Genomic DNA, 23,893 nt, shown 5'->3' with positions numbered 1-23,893 from the left:
GTTAACCCGCAAACTAGACCACATTTTGTGGATGGTTTATTTCAACAATAAATTATAAAAGGCTTGTTTCTTTAGTCAAATTTAACACAAATACTGGATAGGAGGGCTTAATAATATCAGTTTGAAAGTGTATTAGAGGTGTGCTTTTAGCCCTTTTTAGATTGCAAGGCTGCAAGCACTCAGATTTTCTAATACCATTTTTTGAGCTTCGAAGCTTCGGTAGTAATGAGCATCGAATAATCGAAGCTTCGGAGAGAGGGGGCTGAACATATTATCTCTAATAAAGGCAGGAATCTCTATGCATTTTGATTATTTTGAGAACCTTTCATCCAAACGACTTCACAAGGGAGTGCAGTGTCGTATTTGGTGCAATATAGATAGACAGGCCAGACGCGTTCGGAATTAATAAACTCTTAACCTCTCAAGGATCACCGTCCCGTCAACGGGACACTTTGTGACTGGGGCGTCGCTGTAACCTCGATAAATCTTCCACTCATAAGCGTTTTTATTACTTTAAAGCATTAAATCTTTAAAATATACAGCCATGTACACAACTGTTACAAAGTAACAGAAAATAAAACAATTCAGCCGTAATCTGCGCAGCCGAGAGTGCATGCATACCTGTTTTTGTTGTCCTTTCAGCAACAAACTGGTATTTTGACCAATACTTGATTTTCATAAATCCCCAAGAGTCCAAGGAAATGTAATATCCAAGCTTTATATTCCAAAACGATGTCTTCGCCTCACAATGTTGAAGTTTCTGGCCGAATCACAACGGAAAAACGCGAAACAGTTTTCCATTTCCGCACTTGTTATTGCCGCTAGCTTCTCTGCCCAGCTTGCTAAATGCTCGAAGTGGGCGTCATCGTGTACCGACAGTATCTTCTTCTTCTTCTTCTTCTTCTTCTTCTTCTTCTTCTTCTTCTTCTTCTTCTTCTTCTTCTTCTTCTTCTTCTTCTTTGTAGTTTATTGGCGGTTGGCAAACCAACTTAAATGTGCATTACCGCCTCCAACTGGACTGGAGTGTGAATGACAGATTAATGCAGAAAATAAATAAACCAAAGTAAAAAAAAAAAACGAAAATTCGAATGTCAAATTTTCAAATCGAATACCAACCCACCGAACGAATATTCGAATATTCGGGTCCAGCCCTACTTATTTGTATAAATCATTTGAAGAGTGAAAATGTAGATCTAACTGAAAAACACATCTTGATGAATTTAGGAAATACCTTTATTTGCTTTCTTGCTGAGAGTTAGACGAGGAGCTCAATACCACGCTCCACCCCTCTATACAGTAATCTGAAGCTACAGCCAGCAGCCAGTTAGCATAGTTTAGCATAAAGACATAAAGAAACAGGCTGAAAACAGACAGCTTGGCTCTGTCTGAAGGTAACAAAATCGGCTTACCAGTAGGGGTGTATATAATACACATCGTCTACGATAATATCGTCATTGTTGTGTTAACGATGTGCAAATTGACATTATCGAGTATTTAAATTACTTACAAAAAAACACTTCAAAACACGCATTGGAACGCTACACATTCACTAATGTCAATAAAGATGGCGGCGCATGATTTTGCAGCGGCTACTAGCTCTCCTGTCGGTGTATATTTAAAGAAGTACAGCCACACTGAACTAATCAATATAGTACTACGATACAACACAGCCATTACGAGAGCTCATAACATCCCGGAGGACATAGCCAGACCGGGCGCTCCGTGGATTGTTGTCGGCATCTAGCAGGCCGAGCTAGCTACCGGCAGGATCGAGACAAGAACTCCGGCAAAACAGAGGACTGCATTTTTGTGCATAATGAATGGAGTACCAAACACAGGATCGTTGCCCAGCACTGCTCACCTGACCTGGAAGCCCTGTCGGTAATATACAGGCCATTTTATTTACCACGAAAACATCACACTGCCGTCTACATAGCCCCCGATTGTGATGGAGCACAAGTTTGGCTCACTGCTAACCATAGTGAACAAACTGCAGCGCGATCGACAGGAGGGGACACCTATTGTAGCAGGGGACTTTAACAAGGCGTCCTTAAAGTCTGTACTCCCCAGCATTTTCCAGCATGTAGATAGTGCTACTAGAGGGAAGAACACACTAGACCATGCATACTCTAACATCAGGAAAGCATACAGAACTGCGCCTCTCCCTCACCTGGGCCAGTCAGATCACATCCAACTATTCCTGATCCCAGCATAAATCCCGGTCAGAAGTAGGGCTGGGATGATTTGTCGTCGTCGATGTCATCGATTTACGTAAATGCGTCGACACAAATAATAAAACTTGCGTGCAAATTAATTTAATATAATGCGGAACTACTTTTAGATAAGCGGTTTCTAGGGACACCTAATCTGTGGTCCCGCCTTAGCTCTGAAGCTAGCCGAGCTCTCTGCCTACATGCAGTTTTTTGTCAGGTCCCGTGTCATGCCCTCCCGCCTGGTGCCGTCCCCGCCTCGAAAACTTGGGTCTTCGGGTCAGTTCCAGTAGTAGGCTACAGACGAGAGAGTGGTGGATAAGACGAGGACTGTGTGTCGTGGTTGTTCAGCAGTTGTTGGGTATGTGAGTGGAAATACATCTAACATGTTAACGCATATCCAACGCCATCACCCAGATGTGCCAATCACTGGAACGAGACAAAAAAACTGTCCAACTTCTCCTCCCTACAGTGCTTAACCAGCCTTTAGATACAAATAATTAAAGTTAAATTAAAGGGAGAAGAGTTTGGATGTTAAACAAGAGCTTATTCATTATTTTACCTACTGTTAAAAAAGCAAATACAGGCTACTCTTTTTGCACGTGCTCTGTTTACTTTAAGTTTTTATTTTTGTATTCCTCCTGAAAGTGACTTTATTTTGTGGTTGGATTGATAGCCTACATCTGGCTTCAAGTTGCACTAAAAATGTATTTTACTTGAACAGTGCAGTGTTAAACAATTTAAATAAATAGAGATTTGAGCCTTATTGAAATTATTTTTGTGTAAATTGTTAATAATTGAGAAATGGGAAAATAATCACTAATTGAAAAATGAATCATTAGATTAATCGAAAAATTAATCGTTCGATTAGTCGACTAATTGAAAAAATAATCGCTAGAGTAATCCTTCGTTCGTTTGGGACAGCCCTAGTCAGAAGGACTATACAGCCAAGTAGAAGGACTATCAAAACCTGGTCGGACACTGCCCTATCCCAGCTCCAGGACTGCTTCCAATAAGGACATGGTTGTGTGCAATATGTTACAGAACAGAGCCCTTATTATGATTTCATCTTGCTTGTATGCTGCACAATTTACATTACAGCAGAGGTGTACAACTGAATGTTTACTCAGAGTTCAAATTAGTATAGTATTAGTATTTATGTCTTTGAATTGTTTTTACTTGAATACTTACATTTTAAAGAAAATAAATAAGAACTATTTTCATTCAACATTGTGCCCATTATTATCATCAGTAATTAAGTAACCCAGACTTTTAAAAACACATTTGTAAAGGATATCGTCTAATTATCATTATCGTCAAAATCGCCAAAAATATCGAGATATAATTTTTTTGTCCATATCGCCCACCCCTACTTACCAGCACCTCTGAAGCTCCCTAATTAATTTGTTACAACTGAGGTTATGTCAAACGTTTTTGTTGTTGCCAGAAACGGTGATTTCCTAGCCTGAAATCGCTAGACCAAATCTCAAATGCGAGTTTTTCTGGAACCTCTCAGTTCATTTTTTGTTTCCAAGGGGCCCACAAATGGTGTAGCATCAATATGTCTGTGAACAAGTGTTGCCGTTTTTGCGATCATAATTTTAAAGACGTACTTCAACAGAACGTTCCACATCAGCTGCAGCCATCTTGGTTGTTGTGTGTCAAAAACGCTTCAACGCTCCTCTTTACTAAGCTAGGTTTGTCCTTGCCATAGTATCCCTGTCGCGAGCCAAAAGTGTGAAGACTCTGCAAGTTGTCAGTCATCGTATCAAATCGGCCCCATATGATATACGGTTGTGATTCCTGCAGACAGGGTGTGATCGGCTAGAAATCTGTCTGAATGGGAGGGGGACCAGACAGTTCTGCTTTTAAGTGTCGTTAAATGCTTTTTAATCAATAAGAGCACGCTCTTGTTTGGTTACATTCATGCATGCGTGTCTTTAGAATCAGTTTTAATGGCTGACTAAGTGTGAACACATACAGGGAATTTAACTCTGTATAAAAATGTACGTTAGAGTGGGCCTGTTACCTCTGTAACAGCTTTGGGAATTTGGGCTGAGTTAGCTTTGGATTAATGAGGGTGAAGCAAGGTCAGTGTTTACTCAAGACTTCAGTTAACAGCAAAGCTGTTGTAACTATTGATGAGCAAGTACTGAATGATTAGTAGCTTACACACCAAGATCATATACTGCACCATTTTCTTTCTTTTGAGAGCTTTCCTCAAAGTTTGAAGGTTGTATAAATAATTCAGCATCAAGTAAAGTCCTCCGTCTCCCACTCCTCTTTCTTTTCCCCCAAAGTTGAAAGATTTTCCTTTATCAATAATCATAAGACTGGTCCCAGCTGTAAGCTACTGCTGGTTAAATGTGTCTACACAAAATGTCTCAAGTAGTGAGGGAAAACAACACTGCTATTTTAGGAGAGAAGGGAAACTGCTGTGTTAGGGGGTTTTGTGTGTTGGAATAAATATCTATGCCAAAAGCTTTATCATTTACTCCTGGGGCTAAACTGCCACAGATGTGGATTGTGTTGGTAGGAGTACAAACGTGCTGTCTTGTGTCGCCCTTCCTCTTCAGAGTAGAAAGGTTTCCTCTGAGATGGCAGCTGAGACGGAATTGACTGCCGGAGTGTTTTTAAAAGATAATCTCGGTTGGAACTGCAGGCATACAGAAGTCATATTGCAGACGATAATTGCAAATGTAACTGGGCCTATAATACTTGAGTAAGATTAGAATGAGGAGTGCTTTTGCCCTTTTCAACTGGAGACCAAAGAAAGGGTGGGAATAGAGACAGGGTCACAACCTGTTCCATTTAGACTCATTGTTTTGTCTAGTGGACTGTTATTTAGAATGTTTTTGTATATTTTTTTATTTCATGTCCAGGTCCTATTTTATGAGTTTTTTTCTTTTATGTCTGATGTAGTGTTGACTGTCAACACCTGAACAGGCTGCCCTTATTATATTGCACTGCACACAGGTGTGACTACACCTCATAATGGCTCAGGAATAACACATATACTGTACACACACCAGTGATTCATGTACTTCATATTTATGTCAAACGTGCGTGCTATGCTCCACTTTATTCCGCTGGTGAAAATGTTTGTTCTTAATTGTTTTTGTTTGTTATTTAAAAAGGAAAGAAAAATAGTTTTTATGTATATTTTTGTGGAAACATTTGAAGAGAAAATCACATTATAAAGATGTAATTTGCCAATAAAAAACCCTCCGTACTGTTGGAAGCTATATCAAAATTGACCTGTTATCCACTGTCACCCCTAATTTAAATATATTCAGAACTAGTGTAGATAGGAAAAGTAAAGCTCACAAGGCGACAAGCACCACATCCCTATTACTAAATCCAAAAGTGAAGTATACAGGATAGTGTTTCCCACAGATTAGAAAGCAATTTGTGGCAGGGGGGGGTGTTGTCGGTTCGACGCCCCATGCCAGACTGTGCCTTTTTCAATCGCGGAAAATACTTTTCAGTACTCATCTGGATTGAAGCAGCAAACATTCAGTGTAAGAGTAAAAAAATGACATAACATTATTTATAATAAGTTTATTTGATTCACAGCTGCTACATATAGTGTTTTGACCTCGACAACCCAACTGCATTTTACCGCAAACTTGAGACTAGTTAACTAAAGGCGCAATCACTTGTTTGCTAAGAGTCGGGTCGGGACTCCAACATTAACACACTGACAACATTGTATTCAGAATATAAAATATTTTTATAGCACTTTTTAATTGTTATTGTTCATGAGATACCAACATTTTGTGAACTTGTGAATTTTGTCAGCCGTCTTCTGTGTGTTCATGGAGACAGACGCTGAGTGCACGGGGTGATGATCGAGGGGTTGTGTGTGTATGTGTGTGTGCGTGTGAGTGACAGAGAGACGGAGGAGAGCAGGGAAAGGAAATGCAGCTGAACGAATGCTGCATGTTTTAAATGGCATAAAAAGAAAAAAAATGATTACGAAACGTACTGTGCGGCGGCAGGTGTTGAATTCTAGCACAAAGATATGGGTTCCTCGACTGAAACACTTGGAATTCAATTAATATGATTTCAAACTGCAGGTCCATTGTTAAATAGGCCACAGTCAAATTGGTGTTATTTTCTTCCATTTAGTGAAATTTTTTTCCCAGTTTGTTGTAGTATAGAGCCTTAGTTTTGTGTTTCCAATGTGGCAGCTTATTGTAATCTTTACCCGCGGGGATGTTGGTCAACATCATAACGGTTTATGGGTAATGTTGTCCTTTTTTAGTTAGATAAGGATGATTCATTCAATAATAGCTTAATCAGCCCATTAATGAATCAATTACATTCATATGAGTTAATAAAAACAGATTACTATATATTGTTTTGTAATTTGTGGTAAACAGATTATTCTTTATTACTATCTGCTTATTAAGACAAGCCTTCTGAGCCATTTTGTGTATGCAGGATTTAGGTTAGCCCATCATTTGATTTTTTTCATGCATCATAAAATAGGCTAGACTGTAAGATCTCACCTGTAATGGTATGTGCGTGTGTGTGGACTGCGTAAGTGAAAGAGAAAAACATTTAAATATTTTCTAATATGATAATGAAAGGCTAAGGAATATAGTTTAACCATGCTTTGTTGACCATCTCTCAGACTGTTTATCCCATAGAGTTTTCTTTTCATGCCCTTTTAAAAGTAATTTAGTCTCCAACATTATTACAAAGGAAGAATGTACTCTACAAAAGCAGCTCAAGCAAACCAAAAAAGAATCCACACTGAAGACATATTTAATAGCTGTTACTCTTGCAAATGCAAATGCAGCTATCTTGCTTGTACATAAGATAACTACCTTAGAAATTTGACCAAAGTAGTCATTTGTAGACAGAAGAGAAAATTATATTTATGCTCGCTCGGGCTCTTCCTCAAAAGGAATAATAAAATAGCAGTAACTGCCCAGGTTGAAGGAAATCATCTTTCAAATAGTGTTTCTGTCTCCACTCTCTTGATGAAAAGAGGCAAGCCCAACCACCTCAGCCCTCCCTCTGCCCTGTGCACCCTTTCTTTTCTGCATTTCCTTTTTTACTTTGCACCTATCCATGATTTCAGTCACTCAGTGTGCGGTTAGAATAACAGGTCAACTCTTTCATTTGCATGCCATTTTCTCACTATATGAAGTGGTTTTGTTGAGCCTGAGGATGAAAAAAAAGAAAAGAAAAATAGTGCCACTAAGACGACTTGATGCTTTCCACTGGGCTTCTTAATAGGCACCTCTAATGACACTGTATGGTCAACCAAAATAATAGGCGATCAATGTGAGTGGTTGCATATTAATTATGAATATTGTGTCTTTGCTGGTGAGCAGTGAATATGCAAGGGAGAGGTCATGCTGTTTATACAATTGAATATAAAAGCCTCCAAACTGCTACTTAGCCCGATTTAATGACGGGAAAAAATAGCCCCATTCCCTACCAAATGAACTCAAACGCACAAAAAATGAGAAAGAATGTGGATATTTTATGAATTATGGCAAACCATGATTAACACGATGAGACTATTGATTTGGATTAGAGCTGCCTGAGTCACCAGCTTCATTATGAACCAGCGATTCTTACAGAATGCTCCATTATATTTCTCCAAGAAACACAATATTTCAAAGCAGCGGCAACCTTAACACATGCAGATGTGGGCGACTTTATTCAACTTGAGTCGTATTAGATGTGTGGTACTGAAGTTGAATTCAGTAAAATTAGAGATGGGGAAGAGAGGAGAGACTTGTCATAAGATATATACTTTAAATGACCACTGATCACTAGGGGTGAGACAAATAATTAACATATTATGATACAGTCTCTAGTGATATGTTATCATTACACTGGCACTAATTACAGAGCTTTTTCTCTTGCGTTACTGAGGTATGTCCTTCTTTTCCTGCAGACATTTTTTCTATCCAGAAAAATAACCTGAAACCTTTTTAATAATGCCAGAAGTTGCACATGCTTCAAGTCCATTTAGGGTTTACGCTGCCTTATATCAAACCAACCCAGAGCTTTAAACATCAGTCACATGGAGAGTCAGCTCACTCATTCATTTGACAGTTATGGTTACCTGTCATCCTGTGACAAACATTGTGGTATAGAGGAAAATCAACATAGCTTAAATGCAGGTGACTCACAGTAGAAAATCATTTTGCACAAAACCCTGCGGCAAGGGCTTTTTCATCTTCTGTTGTGGTCTGACCAGCGAAGAGCATATGAAGTCATTCAAGACTGAAACTGGGCTTTATACCTCATAGATACCAAGCAACAGGAGATGATATTCAGTTAATCAGGGCTGTAACTTCACACAAAACTCACAGTTGTATTGGGGTCAGGGTTCGTTAAGTTATCAGTACAGCCAGGAAAACAAAACACAGAATTCCTTTTAATTAGTTTAATGAAAAACCACAACACTAAACATTGGCCCATGGTCCATAAATCCTGCTGTCAAAATGTAAAATAAATGGATAGATCTCCAGCTGAAACTAGCAGAACTAAAATAGTCCAGTTAAAGCTATGTGGTTCAGATGGTTAACCCAACAAACGAGGTGAATACTCCCTTACTAGCGTTTCTTTGCACTGCAAAAAGAAACATTCTTTTTTAGTCTTTTTCGTAACTTCGTCCAGAGGTTTGCTGAGCATGCATGCTCGATGTCAGCTGTGCCTCATGCCATTCATACAGCTGCACTTGTTCACCCTCGGGAGATGCCAGTTTAACTACTATTTTGTACCTTTGTGCACAAAACTCACCAAGGCTCCTTGGAATTATACAAGAGGTTGTGTTTGAGTGTTGCTGACATGTGACAGAATTGCAACTAGCAGTAGAATATTAGAAAGCTCATTTTTCTTTTTAGTTTGTTATTCTTAGTTGGGCATTTGTTGGAAGAATTGGCGCACAGACAGGTTGCATCATTTGTACCTGTTTTAGCACATCTTTCTTTGCAGGATAATTTGCAAATAGTGTACACATTCTGTGGTACAGATGCAAATGATCAAAAATCAGCCACATATATTTACACTCTAAATAAATGGCTTTTTTTTAAATGGCTTTTTTCTTAGCATTTTTGGTGAATCAAAATGACTAAAAGGGATGTTATTTTTTCCCACAGAGAAACCACTTCCTCCTACCATGAATATGGTTAAGGCATTCTAAAATACTATGATTACATACACAATGTCCAAACAATCGTATGTCACCTTGAAATCCAAATGCCTCATAATATGTGTGAGATATCTTTCAAAGTCTGCTTTATGATTAAGCACCGTCCAAAATCATTAGCAATGTGTCCATCTGGACTGATGGTTGAAATCTCCATTTACCGGCACCAGCGGCACTTCCTTACTTCTCAGAAATTCATTTGGACCTGACCTCTTGTAAGTTATTTGGAAGATAGTGGAAGATATTTAGCAGGCAGTAGACTGCGATGGCTTTAAGTTCACTTAAGCCCATTGATTGATTGCTCTGTTATCTCCAGGAAGATGTATAGGACCAGCTAATTAGATTTGATCACTTACAATTGCTCCTCAGCCACTAGGTAATCAATGCAGTCTAATTATTGTCTAGATCTCCGCCCCTTTTTCCTTACTTCCTTTATCATCCCCTCACTTTGCTCACCTTTTTCTTTTTTTATTTCCTGCTTTTGCTGCATTCCCCTTTACCAGTGTGTTTTCTTTCCTTTAAAGTGCTCATATTATGCTCATTTTCAGGTTCATAATTGTATTTAGAGGTTATATCAGAATAGAATGTGGTTTAATTTTCAAAAAAACACCATATTTTTGTTGTACTGCACATTGGTGCAGCTCCTTTTTTCACCCTGTGTGTTGAGCTCTGTTTTAGCTACAGCGTGAGGCATCTCACTTTTGTTCCATCTTTGTCGGGAGTCGCACATGTGCAGTAGCTAGGTAAGAACTACTATCCAGTCAGAGTATGAGGCGTGCCATGCTAACAGCTAGGCGAGCATTATAACGTGTGTTACAAAGTGATGCATGTTCGTCACGGAAGTAAAGGCTGGACTACAATAGAGCTGTTTGGAGCAGTTTGTGAACAGTGTTTTCTGTTGGAGACGGTAAGTGCCTTTTGGGTGGAGTTTGGGCTTTTTCACTTTGTAAACCTATAACTTGCTCAAAAAAGATATATAACACAATTAAGGAAAGGGAAAAAGCCAAAAAGCATAATATGAGCACTTTAAGCTCAATTCCCCTCTCTTTTATCCTTAACCCACCCATCCTTCCCATTTGGCTGTTGCTGCATTACTTTGACAGTTTTTCAAGAGGAATAAAGTACAGTTCCCTTGGTGGTAACGTAGCATGCACACTTACACCCCAGAGACATAGTTTATCAAATAAAAAAACTGCGATCCAGATCTTTTTGGATTACTGACAAGGTTATGCTGGATTTGGAACCACTCACACCTTCTGACATAAATAAACACACACTCACACGCATACACACAGAGTGAGTATGTCTGTTTTGGAAGTCAGTAAAGGACAAATGCATGTATCATACCTAGCAGGGTAGGTAGAGGGAGGGGGTGTACTCTTGTTCCTGTAAATAAAAGAGAGCTGTCTCATGATGTGTGGAAGAGAAGCTGCAATTTGTCCTCTTTCACCACCCCTATCTAAGATATAAAACGCACATGTACACACACGTAGACAAATACACACCCGATAGAAATGAACAGTGCCCCAAAATGCACCAACAAGGCCTGAGAGTAGAATAGCACTCCAATATGCTCGTCCCATTTGTCTCAATCGGCCCGCTGTCTGCTCGGTCAGTCTTAGGGTCTCAATGGGAATACAGAATAGAGTGCAGCTTTTTACACTTGCTCAGCCTCACTGTACTCAGTATCTCTCTGACCTTTGTGGCCTTGCTGCATGGACTTGATACAACATATCATTCAGTACCATTCAACAACAGGCTTTTGCTATTCTCATCCACACTACCAATGAAACTCACCTCTCCGGATTTCTAGTGCATTGACCCAGAACCGCTGGATTGATCCTGCGTTGAACATGTTTTGTGCTTCTCTGAACCTTTTGTATGAGGTCAAAGTCTCATATTTTAGGTCCATAAGCAAGTCAGGGTTTGAAACCTAAAGGCCAACTATACAGATGCTGCAGTTTGGGTCCATTCAATTAATTTCATTTCAAGAAGTCCCACAAGGCAATATTAGGAGGCAAGAAGTGCAAGCATGCAACATGAAATACTCAATGATACTTGCAATGCTAAATTAATTTATGTACTGTATAATTCAGTGTCTAATAATGATAATACAACTACTGAACATCTAGCCAGTATGTGTCATTCCCCCCTCAAATTATCTTGTATTCATTGTGGGCTCTGACTGGCTAAGTACAAAGCAGCCCATACTGGCCATTATCGATCCATTAATTGGAAAGCGGCCCATTGTAGTGAAAGGGCTGGGCAGTTATAGACAGACAGGAAGAGATGGAGGCTTAAGATCAGCCTGGACTCTAATTGGCAGGAAAGAGGTTTCTATGAAGTGGCGTAATGTGCTTTTTATTGGCTTGTAGGGGGCATAGGCGGTAGATGGATGTAGATCACATGCGACATGTTTTTGGCTTGTTTTTTTCTTTTTGGTAAGAAATAACTACCGTTGTGAATACCATGCGATGGGATTTAGTGGTGTATTTCCATTTAAGACTAGGGTGGGCATCATTTGGATTTTAACGATTGTGATTCCAATTCCGATTCTTCATTTCGATTCCGGTTCTTATCAATTCTCGATTCCGATTCTTTCAGGGGTGGAGTTGAAACGGGTCACATGCCTATTTTCACAAATAAGAGGAAAGTTTTATTTTGATTCAATGGTGGTTTGCAGTTTAACAGGGCTTTTTCAGCGTAAAATAAAGCCACACTAGAGCGCCGCTTACTGTGCTCCAAGGCTGCAACAAAACAAGTGCCTGGCTGCTATGGAAACCAAAACTTGCGCATATTAAATTGGGAAACAATGATCGAATTTGAAACCAAATCCTCTAAACTATTCCAATAAAGAAACAATTCTACAGGAATTGTAATTTTTGAAATGATTCCAAGTAGGAATCAGTTCTCAATGCCCAACCCTATTTAAGACACAATCAAAGTACAGTAGACCATTGCCGTCAGTGCTAAACACTACAGTGGGTAAACCTTTTAAGACTATTATATATATGCAATATATCAAAATGATCAATGCAGAAGGATATCATTATGATATTTGCTCTATGTGCACAGGTGTGGAAAGTAAATTAAATATTATAACATCCTTTAATCCTGATCAGATTCAGTGCCAACAGAGCTGAGTTGATTGAAAAGTATGTCCAAGGACGAGTCCCTGGTCATAAAAGTACAGAAGGGGAACATCAATATAAAGACTTCCATCACCCCTTTTTGAGAAACTCAGAGGCTGTTATCATTTCAATGCCAAAAGATTTCAAACATTTATTCTTCTCTTACTCTGTGGTCAGATTCTAGCCTTTGATATATTCTGTGGGTGTTTTCTTTTAATCTTGGTGAAGGCTGAGGTGGAATAGTGTGTTTAGGTAGAGATAAAGGTGTTGGCAAAAGCATGGAAGGTCAAAGTACTGAGGTGGCCTGTCTGACCTTCACACACCGTTTTTTTCATACTGAGCCACCGCAGAGCACGGATGACATTGAAATACTCTATCGACTGTGAGTCAAGCTGTGCATGTGAAAAAGCCTGGCACACGGAGACATTACTCACTAAACATGACATTTTACTGCTATCAATTCAGGACAGAGAGTTGTGCACTACATAGGGTAATTATTTGTGTTACTGTGATGAATACACCTACAACAGTATGAAAGCTATTTTTCTTGAAGCCATTTGTTTCCACCCTCCCTACCTCTACCCAACAGGGAGTTTGAAATATCCCTGTAATAATTTAAACAACATATAAACACATTAGTTTCTTTCTATCTGTGCGTTCTCTGTGCCTTACAGCGAGTCTATACACCTGATTTCTTATACATTAGTTATTTCCATCATTAGGAAGGTTGACAGGCACTTTTACAAATGCCAGAAAAAAACTGGGATCTTTTGTGACCTTTTAGATCACTTGACATGATTAAAAACCTTCATATAACGTACTTTGATATAATTAACAAGAAAGAGAGAGACAGTACTTTCCAGTGCCAATGTGATTGATCCAGTCTGTAATGCACTGCTGCATACAGTGCTGAGGATTGAAGAGTGTTTGTGCAGTTTATGCAGTATAGGCTTTGTACCAGCATTCTATTATACTGCTGTATTATCATATATGACATACTGTTTCTTGTGTGACTGTATATATAAGACTGTACTGTGTTAGTGTGTCTTTGTGTGACTGTATACAGTATGTAAGACTGTACTGCATTAGTGTGTTTGAGTGTAAATGTGCACAAGCGTGTACAGTATTTAGAGTTTTTTCTATCGATCCACATAGCATGAAGCCCCATATATATATATATATATATATATATATATATATAGTCCAAGTCATGTCCCAAGTCTCTGAGCTAGAGTCCAAATCATGTTCCAAGTCTCTTGTGGTTATAATGAGTGTTGTATCGCCTGCTACGTTCCATCCAGGCTGCTTAGAACGCTACATAGCTATATATAAGGAATTCAAAGCATTGCAGCTAGCGGGACGTAAATGATTATGTAAAATTACTACCACAAGTTTGGCAAACAAACGCTCATTCATCTTTTCATAACATCTAGCAAAAGACAGTCAGAGTTAACCGACCATAGGTCATGGCTAAAGCAAGAAGCAAGCTTGGGTGGCCAATGCTGAACTAATCATGTTTGCTAACCTATCAGGGTGCGTTTTTCAGATGCCTGATAAAATGAGATGTGGTTGAGCCAGAATCCTTTATCTTGATAGCACATATTTTGCATTCAGCTCTTCTTTTATTTTTAAAGCCAAAGCTTCTGATGAAGGCACAGCAGCTGCCTGTGTGGTCAACATGTTCAATATCCTCTCACGTGTGGTTACGTATTCCGTATTACTTAGGTAGGTTATAGGTTACGCAGGGAGAGGAATAACATTCAGCTCATCTGAAGTTTCCTAAAAATAAAGATTGTTTACAAGTCCCACACCTCGAGTCACACTTAAGTCTGAAGTCTTTTGAGGACAAGTCTTGAGTCAAGTCTGAAGTCACTGTGTGTGCAACTTAATTGTGACTCGAGCCCGAGTCTCAAACTCGAGTCCCCATCTCTGGTTCAACACATACAAGCCCCAGCTCCTCACAAACACTTTTTTCAGTTTCTCGAGAAAAACAAAGTGTTGAGGTTTAGAAAGTCAATGGTTTCTCACAGAAATGTTGTGAAAGGAACTACCAAATTTCATTCATATCCTGTACAAATAGTGCTGTAATTTGGTTATGAGATGTTTAGCTGACACATTTTCTATGCTCATCAAGACCTAGCAGTTATTGATCATATTGTCCTAGCAGTTATTGATTATGTCTGCCAGATTTGATGTTCAGCTCTGCAGTTTACTCTGGAAAGGCTAATTAGCCTGCTTTATGTGATTAATGAAATGCTCAAACCTAAACAATATAGAGCCAACATCCCCAGCATTTTATTTGCCCCTACTCTGTCCTCTACCTCATATTTTTCTGCATAATTTATCATACAGTATGTCACTGGGAGATCTTGTTTCAAAGCTCACACTCATTCCTGTAGAGCCCACTACATACTTTTTTTTTCTCTTTCTCTCTTCTCCACAGACGGACAATTTCCCCACTGAGCCTAATTATATGGGTAGCAGACAACAGTTTGTTCAAAGGTAAGAGTTGGGATCTATACCAGTCACTACATCAGACCTTTTGTTTTCTTTTCTCCAATAGCCGCAACACAGTACTACAGCAACAGTAACTAAGCTGACAATTAATTGTACAGTGTCATAGCAGGGAGAGGAAGGCCATGCACATTTAATTAGGTTTAAAAATGGTCACAGTCAACCGTATTCTCTATAATACATCAAATATAATCACACACAAGATGCTCTGTTTTATTGTTTTATCTTTAGTTTCCTTTAGCAGACACTACTGCTGGTACAGTATTTTTTTAGAAGCATTTTATTACATCCTAAATCCTGTTATTATATTTTCGTTTGTTTTACTTAAGCATTCAGGATTGCTCATCAATGTTTTATGCTCGCTTTAAACTTCCTATGAGGGTTAAACAAAAAGCCTTGACTAATTCTAATCCAAACACTGTGTACTAACACTCTTTTCTTTTTTTTGTTCATGTGTCTAGTAGTTCAACATTCAAAGACCCAGAGCGAGCCAGCCTCAGAGACAGTGGTCATGGTGACAGTGACCAGGCTGACAGCGACCAGGACACCAACAAAGGCTCCTGCTGCGATATGTCTGCAAAAGAAGCCCTAAAGTTGAAGGCTACAGGCGTGAAACCACCGCCTTTGGAGCAAGGTAAGCCCTCATTGGCAAATTTGACTGCATGAGAAATGAAAGATGCTGCTCAAGCTAGACACACTTGAACCAAATGACTATCAATCTGGGATCTGGGTTATTTGTATTAACAATTGAGCTACTGACTTGCCTGAACGCTCACAATCTGAATTTATACTTGGCTACTTTATTCTTTCCTACTTTGTTCTCTGCACTTTTCTCATTTAGTGTGTGTGTGTGTGTGTGTGTGTGTGTGTGTGTGTGTGTGTGTGTGTGTGTGTGTGTGTGTGTGTGTGTGTGTGTGTGTGTGTGTGTGTGTGTGTGTGTGTGTGTGTGTGTGTGTGTGTGTGTGTGTGTGTATGGTGTCTGTCTGTCTGTCTATTTGTGTCTATGTGTGTCTATTTGTGTATTTGAGGGTGTGAGTGTGCATTCTATACACGTCCTCAGTTTATCAAAGCAGACAAGCCCATTATGTTTTTATAAGCCCAACTACTTCAGCCTCTCCATTTAGTCCCCCTTCCCTGAGCACCCATCTCTGAAACTTTGATAATGGAACATGGAAAATGACTTAGTGAGCTGCAGAAGATGTAGCTTCGTAGCGTGGTGATTAAATATGAATAATTGTTCTAAGCGCTGTGGGTCGGGCAGATTACACATGACATGTGTAGAACAATAACTCCCCAGATATGAGTTGTTGCAGCTGTCCCCACCCCAGCCACCTCACATGATAAGTGCAGGGTCAGGGGAGGCAAGAAAGCCAACATTATACATATAGACATACATATGGTATAGAAAGAAGTAATCGGACAGGAGGTGGTATGGTAAATTTTTCACTGCAGCTTCATTCACTCATGTACCTCAGTGTGGGCCATTACCTGCTTGGCAAAACAGAAATTCTCACAGAAATACAAATTCACTGAAGTCTCGACACCAAGAAGTATGTATCTCACTGAATGGATCCAGAAGTACAGTGTGGCATACTGAACATGGATTTTGTGTAATGGTGCTATTAATCCAGGGAACAGAAGGGCTGTTTTACTCTTTGCGGAAGGACAATGACAATTTGTCCACAAACACTCTGTGCTGCAATATGCATGTCTGATTAGATAGCATTTCCTCTCCCCCTTTCTATTGGTTTTTAAAATGAAAAAAAGCCACACACGTTGGCAAGAAAAATTGGCCAATTAAACAACTCCATATGTTTCTCATTTTGAAAATGTTCCTATTTAATTGTCCATGAGGGACTAAAAGTATCACATTTATACATACGAAATGAAACACATGACAACCGGAGATGTGTGTTGGGTAGTAGTCAGTCAGTAAAAACTGTCCCAATACAACATTGTTGGTGGATGGGTACTTCTACTGCAGTGCCAACCACAACCTGTCCATCCACCTTTATGTTGTCTGTGTCTTCGATCAGTATCGTTTTGATGGTCTCGAACAAGAGATTGTCGCACCCATACACAGCCCGGTGGTGCTGGAAATTCAGGCTGCAACCTGCCTTTGCCTGTTTCTCACACTCTGCTGTATTTTCATCTCTGCTCCACGACTTTTGTTCCACTTCTCCACCTCTCCTTGTTTGGGGAAATCGATTGATGTGAGATTAGACAGTTAACTGGCTGAAGCTGGCTGTGTTTAGCCAATGACATGCAGGCTTAGCTAAGCTGTGGGGGAGGGCAGGGGCAGGAGGCCAAAGCATGGTGCAAGAGCAGTGATGAGTGAGGGGTGGTGAACATCGCTCTGACAGTGTTCGACTTCATCTTTATTAAGTTGCAAAGAAACCAGTCGAATGTTTCAAAGCAGCAAATTATGCCTCACTTTGAGTGAATATTTATACGAGAAACCAATATTATGGTGTGATCTTCTGCCTCTGAAATTACAATTTTATCTGCTTCGAAAGGTCTGTTTGTATGTTTTATGTCCTGCTGTTTAAGATAAATCGCAAGATGGTCACCTTGTGCCTGGTGAGCTCAAGACTAGTCCCATCTGCTACTTTGTCTTCAACAAAACAGCTCATGTACAGGTAATTTATTATAGTAATTTCATGGCTAATTAATGAGGCTTAGAAAAAGAAAATCAGGGAAACTGAATCATGAGCTATTAAAGGAAATATGCTGTATTGTGCTGCTCTGCTTTCAGATACTGACATTTGTGGTTTTAATAAAGCTCCCTGCGTGCACACGCATGAACTGTACACATGAAAGCACACAGGTATGTCTGTTATCAGATCGGGGAAAAAAATGAAACGGGAGCTTGTCGTTGGTGACTGTCCCTGGGTTTGTTTTTTCTGCAGGCTTATTTTCTTCACATCTCAGCACTTAGCATCTACTTCATAGGTCTCTCTCTGTTCCCCCCCTTCCCATCCTCCTTTATCCCATCCTAAGTCCTCTGTTGCTCTCCGAGCATAGCCCTCCCAATTACTCTCTGTAGCTCTCTCTGCTTGTCTGCCAGAACTCTGCGGCCTCATTCACTGGCTCAGTATAACAGAACTACAAGTGCACAAAGCATGTAGTTCAAGTCCCAAATCAATCCCTTAACCGGTTCTAGTTCTTAGCCCTTATGGTCACTAGCTTACAGTGTACACACAATTGTGTACCTTTTTCTTTTTTTTTCTTTTTTGACTTTGCCATCCCTTTTGGGCCTTTTCCTTTCTTACTTCTACTTATTCCCCCCTCAATTTCTCTATTTATGCTCTCCTGTGGTAATTGGCATTGGTAGAACAAACATACAACTCCCCCGTTTCCAGAGATGGGAAGTAACGAAGTACAAATACTTTGTTACTGTACTCAAGTAGATTTTTCAGATATTTTTACTTTACTATTTATTTTTGTGCCAACTTTTTACTTTTACTCTTACATTTTTAACATGAATATCGGTACTTTCTATTCCTTACATTTTACAAAATTGGCTTGTGACTTTAGTTTCAAAAAATCAGTCAGTGGAGTTCCCATTATTATTTTTCGCGTCATCAATACCGAATTCAATCTAAATGAATGGGAATATACGTTGCGCTTGACGCACCACTACAAGACGACTCAACGGATTAGGCGGCGTTCATTCGTGGCAAATCATTGCGGCTTGATACATACTACTATGTTAGCACATAGTAGTATGGACGGCGGCATGATTGAAAATGAAGAAAACCGAGATCCCAGAGATTCGGCAGACAAGCAGCAAGACGTTCCCAATCATCCTTGGCCTTATCTGAGTGAGATGTTTGAGATAGTAGGCATCAAGAATGACTCCTGGCGAATGTGCTGCAAATTGTGCCAACCGAAACACCACGAACTGCTGGCTTTCAAGAATTCACCATCGAATTTGAAAAAAACACATAGAGGTAAATGCATCTTTTTGTTGTTATCAAAAGCTATTTGTTGTTTGTTTCAGTAACTTTAAGTTTACGTTAATGGTCAGTTACATTTGTTCTCCTGGAATCTTATTAACCTGGAGTCCCAGTCTCTGTCACAATAATCATATATGTGATGTTTTAGGCCTATTGGCAGACATCCATTTAAAATGTAGACAATGGCATATAAAGAGCCTTTTTTTGCAGAGCTTTGCATAAAAAATGGCAAGGCTACTTTTACTTTTATACTTTAAGTAAATTTCCAAGCCGGTACTTTCTTTACTTTTACTTGATTATAGAAGTTAAATCAGTACTGCTACTTGTACTAGAGTATTTTTTAACACAAGTATCTGTACTTCTACTTGAGTACGGGAAGTGAGTAATTTTGCCATCTCTGCCCATTTCTATGCGTAATTCATCTTCTCTGATGTTCAGTACGTTTTCCTTCCAGACTACATGATCTGGACATCTTCGCACTAGGGATCAGTCTCAAATTGATTAATTAGCCCGGCAAAATTGGTAGCAACGTATTAATTAAGCTTAAGCATATCAAATGCATTTTTTGCCAGTTTTAAACGGCGATTAATTGATGCTCCAACGCGCCTGCAGCAGACGTTGATATGGGCTTCTCTGGCTCCGGCGGAGTGGCTGGCAGCACATCGCTTGCCTCTGTGGAGATGACTGCTATAGTCGCAATCATGAACAGACAGGCGGCAGTGGTGTAGGGAGATGTTACCCGCTGATAGGGCTGTCCGAGAAAATTGAGAGAGAGGGATGATGGAAGAGGAGGAGGAAGAGCGTGGAGGGACACTGTTTGACAGGGATACTGTATGACTGTACCAGCTGACCTGTCCTCATTAACTGTGATTGGAGTGTGATAAGCAAGCCGCCTGCCTTGTTTTAAAAGGGAGGCCTGAGTGGGAAAGAGGAGGGAGGAGGTGGGAGGAGAATGTGATACTACAAGCACAGTGTGGATACAGTGAAGACGGCATGAGATGTGTTCCTATGGCAGCGCAATAGAAGGCAATGAAATGGACTTTTCCTCTATATTTGTGGCAGGGTGAAAGACAGCCCCTCCCCCACATCAACCCTCAGCTTGTGAATAGCTTAAATAAGGGAAGTGAAATGCTTTGTCAATTGCTCTCACACACGCAAACTCTTGGCACATAAACTCTACACCCAAACAATGATGTACATGCACACAGATTAATTTAATATATTCAGTGAGAAACTTATACTCATGAACTTGGATGCATGCATGTATAGTTTTTTGTGGAGGATATCTTAAAATGTAAATTACATTGGTAAGTTAATGTGTAATTGACTTTGTTGCACAATGTGGACCTTTATGTCTTTAATGCGGCCCTTGCAGACTCATAACTCATTTTCATACAATCTCAAAAGCCTAAAAATAACTGAAGTCCTCGTCTCTATATGAATCTTTCAGTTAAAGCTGTAAATAGTATGTAATAGGATTCCGCCAGTGCAGTTTTTTTTTGGTTAATCCTTCATTGGCATTTCTTTCTGCAGCCTTTATGTTGACATTTTAGCTATTAGGTATTGTACAATACTGTCATCCGTAATCCCACAAGAACGTGTCATGTCAAATATGGAAGTCCTGTTGACATAACAATATCACAGTATATCTTACTGTAAGTTTTTGCCTCTGGGAACAACCAGCACCCATGAGAGCCCAGTTATTCCTTTTAGATATAAGGCTGCTTTCCCCACTATTATTATTCTCATCATTAGCATTTATTTATTATATATATATATATATAGCAGCCAAAACAATGAGCACAACATATTTTTTAAATAGCAATTTCATGTAATTTATTTTACATCATTGTTGTCATAGTGTCACTTCCAAGCAAGAAGAAGGCTTGTCTTTACATTTATTTGTCTGTAGAATCATGAGAAAATAAAATATTTATATGTTGTTTTGTTTAATAATAGGTTTCTCTACAAGTCCACACTGAGACCAAGCAAACTAAATATTCAGACTTTAATCTATCTTAAATATTTACCCATCTTCCCTGATGTCCCTGGCGGTCTTAATCTTAAGACTCTAGCATTACTGTACTTTTCCAAAGGGTTTTAAGTCCCCATAATCACGTCTTTATTTTTTTATTTTTATTCACAGCAATTAATTTTAAATCATGAGGGAACCTTTGATGAAAAAAAATGCAATTCCAAGATTAATTGACTGGTCAGAAGTCAGATCAGATGCCCTTTTCACACTTGCAGCCATGGCAACCGCTATCCTGCTCACTTTGGCCTTCAATAAACCTTTATCTGACTGTTGGAAAAGGGCAATCTATTCGACATCCTTCATATTTCATGGACAGATAAATGCAGACACATTTTTATAGGGTGGGTAGATGTGTATTACTCTTATAATTCTAAATTTGTATTCAAAATGTATCACGATCAGCCTGTTATGAGTTCAATGTTTACATGCATGACATTTTTGTTACAAATAGTGCATTTAGGCCAGTCGAGTAAATATATTTTACACTTCTGTTTGCAATTGATAATGCATGTATATGTAATTTGGTGTTATTTGTATTTATAATGTAATTTATAATATAAAGTGCTTTTGTTATGGCTGACCATGTGTACCTTTTTTATAGGCAAAACTGAGACAAGACAATTTAGTTTATTATTAGTCCATAAAAGATATATTCATATTTAAGTCACTCAGACAGTTTAAGTTGTTTCAGAGCGTTCTAAAAATGTTTGAAACATCTGTTAAAACAGTGATGGCTGTTGCAATTCTGACTGATGGTTTATTACAGTCCAATGGATAAACTTATATCTTTTGTTGTTTTAAAAATATAATTTTTTTGTGGGTTTCCTTTTAAGAGGTGAATTATTGTATAGTTTATCATGTACAGTTTTTAGTTGAAGTATGAAAAGGACAGAGACAGGCAGAGAGAAAAAAAGAGAGAAACACACAATTCAGACACAATTGAACCTCAAAAGCAAATGAACAAAGCGACACAAAATCTGTCTCCTGAAAGAAGGGCTGCTTGAAATCTCAACACAGTTTTCCATTGGGCATCAGATCCAAAGTGGACATGTGATGGAGACACGGCCTAAACTGACTTTTAGACATTTATTTATCAGATGAAAACTAAAAACAACAGTTACTGCAGTTATAGTCATTATTGACGAGGTTTCATTTACGGGATAGTTCAGGTGCCGCCGGAGGTGCCGCCGGATGTCCCTTGTTTTCGGCTGGATGTCCCTCACCTTCAGTTTTCTTTGTGTTGGCATTCTAAACTCTGGTCGATTTGGTAAACCTCCTCCAAGCTAGAACAGAAAATCTAATTATATTCATCTTTTTTTTTGTAAAATGCCAATCTTTCTTTACCATTAATTGATTATTCTTAGCTGTGAGATTTGTATGTATGCGTGTTATTATGATGTATGTTATTCATACATGCATACGGCCTGTTGGCCGTGTTATCAAGAGGCTATGTTGCCCTATTGCATAAATAACTTTCAGTCCTTAGTAAATGTATATATCAGTGGTGACACGAACAAATATGACACAATCATTTCTCATTGATGTATTTTCTCCATAATATAAGTACAGCAAGAACTTAGTTTTTCAAAGTTAAAAGCAGAGGCTTTTCTATTTATTATATAACCCCCCTATTAGCAAGTTAGTGGGATAAACTAACGTCTCCCTCAGGGAGTACTCTCCAGTGCAGAGAGGGCATTGTTAATGTACGATTCTTCACACAATGTTGAAGTAATTGTTCTGCAGGTTAATGCACGAACATCTGCCGAGAAAGAGGCTTCATTTGAGAGCATTGTAATTAGTTGGTTTACAAACATTACTCCAAACAGGTAGCATATGGAGAAGCCAGAGTTTCATGTGATGCTATCACATCTGTCTGTTTAAACATGATTAATTAAGGCCATCAGAGTGTGTTTACAACCGTTGTTCCAGTGGAGACATGTACGTGCATCATTCCAGTGAACTTGCTCACAGCAGCATGTCAGGACTTAATGTGTTACAGAGGTCCTCTTTGCCACCCTCCTCATTATTAAAAATAAATTTGATATTTGCTGGCTTCTCTTCATGAAGTGTCTGTCGTGTTTTAATATCAAACCTTAAATAAATGATATAAAATCTGTAGCGTAACCTTGGGCAGTAGATTAGAAAAACAAGCAACCTCTAAAAACAGCCGCCAGATGCTCATGTTTCTTCTTACGGTTTGTGCGGGCCATTGGACAGAGCGGATTTGTCTCTGAGCCTTTCATCTTTTCCTGCTCCTCATCTTCTCAGCTCTCCGTGGCCTGTCCCTGGCTGGGCTGATAGCCTGATTCATGGCAACATCACCAGCTACTTTCCTGGTGTAGAAAATGAGAACCATCAGCAATCTGGACCTCTCCAGGATGCATCACTCAAAGTTAAATACGATTTGTGAGTGTGTGTGTGCCCACACACGTGCCAGCCTGTGTGTTCACCCCATTCTTAGCGGATATGGCGGTATCGCACAGCAGTGAGGCGATTTGCAGCTAAGCTAGTGGAATCCTGCGGAAAGCCTAAAATCTTGTGGGGTGAAGGGAGGGGAAATATCACAGTCTTAGGATTTCTTCTCTCTCATTATGGAAGATTTATAGGGATTAGTCTATTTTCTTTAATACACGAAGTTTTATTAAATTCCATTGTTATGATTGTGGTTCATGAAGGGTACTGTCCATTCTTGTGTCCTTTCTCTTGTGCTTAGTGTGTGTGATATTGGGCTGGGCTGGCTGTGGGGTGTGATTTCCACCTCTAAACCTCAGCCCGCCTGCATGGCGGCTCACCCCCTGATCCTCATTCAGCCAGTGAAGCCCATCTCAAGCACTGTGGCACCACAGCGTTGGAGAGGATTGATG

General features: G+C 39.3%; 1 protein-coding gene across 1 annotated transcript in view; it reads left to right on the top strand.

The window, feature by feature from the left end:
- pcdh17 (protocadherin 17) overlaps nucleotides 1–23,893 on the top strand; it is a 69,282-nt gene that overhangs the window by 12,024 nt on the left and 33,365 nt on the right. The window contains exons 3-4 of the mRNA XM_039795143.1: nucleotides 14,965–15,023; nucleotides 15,497–15,669. Of these exons, the coding sequence (XP_039651077.1) occupies nucleotides 14,965–15,023; nucleotides 15,497–15,669 (232 nt within the window). The remainder of the gene's footprint in view (nucleotides 1–14,964; nucleotides 15,024–15,496; nucleotides 15,670–23,893) is intronic.

Source organism: Perca fluviatilis, chromosome 3, assembly GCF_010015445.1.
Source record: "Perca fluviatilis chromosome 3, GENO_Pfluv_1.0, whole genome shotgun sequence".
NCBI classification, from domain to species: domain Eukaryota; kingdom Metazoa; phylum Chordata; class Actinopteri; order Perciformes; family Percidae; genus Perca; species Perca fluviatilis.
This window is presented reverse-complemented; position numbering and strand designations above follow the sequence as displayed.